The sequence below is a fragment of the Siphateles boraxobius genome, unplaced genomic scaffold (genome assembly GCF_051911475.1).
Source record: "Siphateles boraxobius isolate OS27281-9 unplaced genomic scaffold, OSU_SipBor_1 20, whole genome shotgun sequence".
In the NCBI taxonomy this organism is placed as follows: domain Eukaryota; kingdom Metazoa; phylum Chordata; class Actinopteri; order Cypriniformes; family Leuciscidae; genus Siphateles; species Siphateles boraxobius.
In genome coordinates this window covers 969361-975925 of record NW_027508811.1, presented here as the reverse complement: position 1 = coordinate 975925, position 6565 = coordinate 969361, and the positions used below count along the sequence as shown (strand labels likewise).

The 6565-nt window shown below is 36.2% G+C and overlaps 1 protein-coding gene across 1 annotated transcript; it reads right to left on the bottom strand.

Moving 5' to 3' along the window:
- Nucleotides 1–1766: 1766 nt before the first annotated feature.
- Nucleotides 1767–5522, bottom strand: LOC143744655 (G2/M phase-specific E3 ubiquitin-protein ligase-like). The gene is made up of 14 exons (XM_077236330.1): nt 5145–5522; nt 4985–5060; nt 4546–4829; nt 4403–4470; nt 4253–4318; nt 4062–4138; nt 3899–3949; nt 3610–3815; nt 3410–3512; nt 3149–3311; nt 2949–3046; nt 2608–2755; nt 2387–2513; nt 1767–2291 (listed from the first exon to the last, which is right to left on the bottom strand). The coding sequence occupies exons 8-14, from the start codon at nt 3719–3721 to the stop codon at nt 2020–2022; spliced, it is 1023 nt and encodes a 340-aa protein (XP_077092445.1). The 5' UTR covers nt 3722–3815; nt 3899–3949; nt 4062–4138; nt 4253–4318; nt 4403–4470; nt 4546–4829; nt 4985–5060; nt 5145–5522; the 3' UTR covers nt 1767–2019.
- Between the last annotated feature and the right edge of the window lie 1043 nt (nt 5523–6565).

The window sequence follows — 6565 nt, the reverse complement described above, 5'->3', positions numbered from 1 at the left end:
TTGTGAGTTTTTTAGAGTACAACTCTAAAATGTACGACTGTGACAGTTTACAGACACAGCACTTGTACCTGGAACCAGCAACAAACATCCGTTCAAGCACTGCCTTATCATTCTTTCTCCAGTCTGTGCAAAAACATGGCTGGCCTTCAAGGTAGGAGAAAATTGTTTTTCTGCTCCTCACTTCATTGCGTTTAGTTAAACCCTCATCCCTCCCTCAGGTCATTTTGACCCAAAACTGATTTTCCAAAAATTATAAAAATCGTGTGTTGATCGTACCGGTCCAAGATTTCTTTACTTTTGTCATACTTGCACCAGAACACACACACACACAAAAACTGAGTGGATTTGAGGAGTTTAAATGGGTGCCATAAAAAAAGTAACAAAAGGGTCCCTCGTGGGTCATTTTGACCCACATATGAATGAAGGGAATTTATGAGAAAACTGCATTTTTTTATTACTTTTTTGTTTTTTTGATATACAAAATCTGAGGCAATAAAGATTTATACCCAAATGAAGGGCATACAGAATATCCCCAATGCAGAAAACACACACACACTCCAATAGAACATATTATGTTTCATGTTTCTTTTTTTGACTTAACAGTTACATTTGAGAGATCATAGTTATATTTTTTTAAATATATTTATGAAATTGTATGAATGTACACATGTTTAGGTTTTAATTCAGCTAGATTTATTTACTTTTTACAAAATATGGATTTTTTTTAATAAAAAAAACCTTAAATATTCAGAATAAAAGGTAAATATAATAAAAATCACCCAAAAATAATAGAAAAACCTACATAAAAATTTAGAAATAAATTATAAAAATGGAATCTTAAGATTTCTGGCCCTCGGGTCATTTTGACCCAGGAAGGACACTTCTGTTGTAGGTTTGGGAGAGACGGATGAGTAAACATGTTTATTTGTATTTTCTTAACATTATGGCAGTCAAGCAGATTTAACCTCTCCCTTAACCCCACGTATTTCAGGGTCCGGGCTGATGAAGGTGTGGAAAATGTGGCAATTGCAGAAACCATGTTTCGTGTGAAAGGGACTGGAAGAGGAAGCTTCATTTCTGGGAAAAGCGTACATAATCAGAGGTAATAAACAAGTTAGGATTAGGATGTCACACTATCGTGTAATTTACCATTTTTAATCGATACATTTTGTATTCTCTAGAATTGAACGCCTGTGGCGAGACGTCTGGGTCAGCGTAACACAGCTGTATTACGAAATACTTCACAGCCTTGAGGAAGATGGCTTGTTGGACTTATCAGATTCCCTTCATGTGTTTTGTGTACATTATGTCTTCCTCCCACGTCTGAAGTGTAACCTCCACAGTTTTTCTGAAGGCTGGGACAATCATCCATTACGGTCTGAAAATGGGCTCACCCCAAACCAGATGTGGATAATGGGACACATGCACAACTCATCTGGAGACAATGAAGAGAGTTTTCAGGTTTGTTTTTTTAATTGATTTTCTATGCCTTCAAGTTATACTGTCAAATTAAAGTAATTTTTTTTTAAATTTCATTTAAGAATTTGGAACTGTTTGGAACAGACTGGGAGACGTTTGATAGTGTGACAGAAGATAATGTTGGAGTTCATGTTCCAGAAATTGAGTGCCCACTCACTCCTGCTCTGATGGAAACAGTAAAATCCATTTTTAATCCTCTTGCAACATCTGACTGTTATGGCAGAGATATTTATACATCTTTGGTTCAATATTTTGAAAGTCTTTAAAATACACAAACAACTGTGTGAGACCATTGTAAACATTTTATTTAGCAAATTGTGTATATATTTTGACAACTGTAACAAAGCAGCACAGTGAATGAATTATGAAAACTAATCTGTAAATAAACTCAGAACAGTTAATGATTTTGAGTTGTTTCTTTAACATGAAAATTCTTTCAACAAATATTGTCAAAGGAACAGTTTTACTTATGCCAATAAACAGTGATTCAAAGAGAAGCTGAACGTTGCTGTTTCAACATGCTTTCCCCACCAAATACATTTAAACATTGTCAAATGACTCCCCATATTTCATAGCTATTTCCATTATGTTTTTAAATTCATTCAGTGTTTTCAGGTGAGCTGTAGGAAACGTAATTGTGCGAGTACATGCGCTTACAGTTGGAAAACACACAGTGTGTTTTGTGTCACAGTCGTGATTGAACTTCACAGTGATGTTGAACTCCTTCTGGTCACTGGGGAGAATAGGCTTGTGTCTCTGGCCTGTCATCCACTGCATAACTTTACCTGCAGTCATTTGTTCAGCTTCACCGTCTTAAAAACGGGGGGGGGGAGGGAAGGAGGCTTAAAGTTCTGTTCATCTTGTTTTTATTCCAGTAAGTATGTTGTGCTATTATGATAATACATACCACGATCCTCAACTTCCTGTAGGAAATCCTGGAAAAAGTTCATTACATTTACTTCTTTGGTGTATTTCACAGAACCTTTGTCACTAAAGATAGGGTGGCAATTCTCCAGAATGAAGCCTGCATCCACCTTAAATAAAAGAGATAGTGTTAGCATTTCTATATGCCTGTCACATTTAACATGTCCTCATTATGAAAACACCATAAGAACCACAATGGTTTACCCTGTCATCTTTTTCCCTTGGGACAAACAATGGTAGACACAAGTCTGGATGCATTTCCATGACTTTCTGGAGATCGTAGAGCTGCAGGCCTTTTCTCAGCTGATTAAGCATTGGAACAACTCTCATAGAGGAGTGTAAAACAATGGCTCTAGAGGCAATGTAATGGTTTCATCAAATGTTTAAAACACTAAACAATATATATTTTTTAAATACAGAAACTCAATGTTGATGTACTATATGATAAATGTGATACTTTATTTACTATAATACATTTCATAAGATTACAAATGCAGGTAAAATTAAGCTTTTTGTACTCAAGGAGAATAAAAAGTATAGTGCACCTGATTATGTTGCTTTTCATGTCGGCAGACAGTTTTCCAGTGTATCCACAGCTTAAAATCTCATCTGTAAGCTCACTCATGTCATCTGTTGAGTTAACCTAAATACAGAGAAATAGAATACAGTCTTATTGGCATCCCTTATTTACTTTTAAGAGTTGAACATTACTATATATAACTTACATTTCAGGTTACTATTTTACCTTCTCAATGAGCAGGGAGAATTCCAAATCTGTGACATCACTGGTAGTCACCTGTATACTGTCATAATCTCCAGAGCAAAGATATTGGAAACACCACTCGCGCAAAAAAAACGGCGGTGGTCCTCCTTGTGCTAGACTGACAGCCATAATTTCTCCTGCACTTCTAATACCATACCACAGTGGATAAAACAAAGCCTTGAATCAACCAAAAAGGTTTATTGAAACATGTTGAAAAATGTTAACTGATCAAATCTTGCATACCTGAAGTAGTTACGATCCAAGCTGTTGAGACAATAGACTGGATTTTTCCCTTTTTTATCTACACCAGCGATAAAAAGTCTTGTTTCAATCTCTGCAATCATTTCTAGACAACAAATACAACCGGTTTAAAATCTGATCTGACAAAATGTCTGCTTTAAAAAATAAAACACACATTTTATAATAAACTAAATTAATTATACCTGTTAAGAACTCCTTGCTAAGAGCACCAGTGTCAACCCCAGCTTCGCCAAAAAAGGTAACCTTTAGTCTGCCTTTTGGTGACGATTTCTTTTGGCGCTGCCACTGCTGCATTCCTCGGTTGTAGATGTCATTCCGAGAAATGCAGATGGAAAAGGGGTTGGTTTGGTCAACTTTACTGCCGATCCAATTCAGAATCTCCCCAGAACTTTGTAATAGAAATTAACAGAAACGAAACATGAAATGTACCAGCAAAGCAAACCAAACACTTTCTTAATATACCCTTTTTACCTTTGAAGTGTATTTATTGGGTCACTGAAGTTATCATCATATTCTGCAGTTCTGCACACAAACAAAAACAAAAATTAAGTGCTTTAATATTTCAAATTGCTGGATAGGAAACATTTAAATGATTAATATTAGATAAGTGACACTAAACTATTTAGTAATTTACCGTAATCCACAGTTGGCTGCATGTATCTCTATAACATCACTGTCAATGGTTTTCTTGCACAGTGGACACTCAGCAGTCTGATGTGACATTAAAATACTGAGTTAAATTACACACAAACAATTGTTTAGGAACCATGCATAAACTGAAAATTCATGTATTTTTTTAAACACATAAATAAATATCCTTTTCACCTTCTCTGCCCGGACTTCATTTATATTTGAAGCACAGCTTTCAATATCTGGTGATTTTTTCAATTCCTGAAAACGTAAAAATCACATAAAAATTGTTTTCAGAGCTTATGAAATATAAACAAAATATCTTTTTTTTTTTTTTTTAAACACGCCTCTTTCCAAGTGTCAATAGAAGTTGAATTATCTTCTTGTGGGGAGTCTGGGGACTTCTCCATCGACTGGAAATAAAACAGAAACTCATCAACCTTGTTTTTAGAGCTCACTGATGACTAAAATAAACACCTTAGACTTACATCATCACTTGAGATACACAGATCCACATGTTCCATCTTACAGTGTTGTATGTGTACTGGAAGGCACTGAAGGGGAACCATTTTGCTGCAGAGTGTACACTGGGCTTTGGGCATTTTTTCAAATTCCCTTGCATCGGGTGGTAATGGAGTTGTGTCAATTTGCTCTTGCAGAGGAACTACATACATTGTGCTCTTTCCATTGCTGCTCACGGTTTTTAATTGCTGTCCATTATACCCATCAGGGTCAGGAGGGATGACAGTCAATTTCCGTTGACCACCTCCACCTATGATTCAAAGTATTTAACAGAATATAGAAATAGACAATACACACAAAATATTTAACAGATAAAATCCATCTGATATCTATAAACGCGTATGATTTCAATTCACAGACGTTTTAAGAGGTTAGGAAAATAAAATCCAAAACGATCCTACATACCTGAGCACTTGTGCAGCAACCATCCTCCGTTGATTTTTGCCAGTTTTGGATATGCATTAACAAGCACCTCTGATAGCTTAATTATCAAAGGCAGAGTAAAACAGAGTAAGGAAATTCACCCAACACAAAAAAACAAGAAAAATTACATTATTGATCTTACCTCTGAATGAGTCATGTTTTCGGTAATAGTTAATGATCTTCTCCCAAGTCCTGCAAGTGTAAGTTGTAATTCTGTCTCTCCTTTGGGCGTTTTCTCATATTGTTGGTCAAGGAGAAAAACAACCATCAAAAAGCTTTTTTGTGGCCGTTTATATGGTCCAAAACGTTTTTTACCCCTTACTTCCTTTCTGAAGAATCCAGGAAATGACCTAAAAAGGACTTCATTTTTATTTTGAGCCAGTTGAGAACACTCACATGCACACTAATATATGTGATGTAATGTTAATGTGTGATGAAACTTATATACAGTATGTAATAAAAAATATTATACTGTACAAACTGTATATTCCACCAGTACAGACATACACACAGTTTATTAAAACAACAATTACATTGAATCTCACACCTAGCCATTTCCTGCTGAACTGACTGCACATTTGACTTGGACCTTCTTTCTTCTCCTGACTGTACACTGATATTGGACTGGTTCCCCACTTTCGGTTGTCCAACACTTAAGGTGTTGGTCAACATCGACACCAGATTCTGGGCTGTATGCAAGATGTCACCTAATGGAACCTGATGAACAATGAAATATGACTTCAATACTTAAACAGTGAACACTAATATTACATTATATTATTATTAACCTGTGTATTACAGTGCATGTAAGTAACACGGCTGTTATGAAGTCAACACTTAAAATTGCTCATTCTTTTATGTAGCCCTATCTCATCGCGCTAAAGGCTGCAGTGATTACCTCCTAAACAACTGTCTTCTTTAAGCACCTAACGTTACATGTACTCTGAGAGTTTTTCTTACCTACTATAATATCTCTGTAATATTGCGCCTCTCTGTTATTAGTGATAACTAACCCTTAAACACACAAAAAATTAATTTACCTGAGACGAGGAGTGAGCGCTCGGTTGTTGATCCCCCATCTCGGCGCCAGTGATTTAAAAAGTTGGTGGGGCGCATGCGCACTTCGTTGAATCGATTCATCTTCCCTCGGATAGTAATGCCTGTGACCTTGATGACGTATTTTTGACAGTCGTTTCGCACGCCGCACTTCGTGGTCGTAATTCGCATGTCGTGTGTGTGTAACAGAGCTGTTGTGAAAACAAGTGCTGATTCTGTAAACTGTCACAGTCGTACATTTTAGAGTTGTACTCTAAAAAACTCACAAAATCGCGATCTGTAAACTGTCGTGGCCGTAGATTTTGGAATCCAACTCTGACAAAAAACAGAATTACATACAATAGTTTTAAATTACGCACGAGTATATTAAAATTACACACAGATGTTTTGAATTACGTACGATTATTTTTGACAGTGATTTTATTCCATAACATTCTGGCTCACTGGGGGCGAGAGAAACACAACACACACAAAAAGGGCCAATGCACGCTTTTGTTTTGTTTTTGA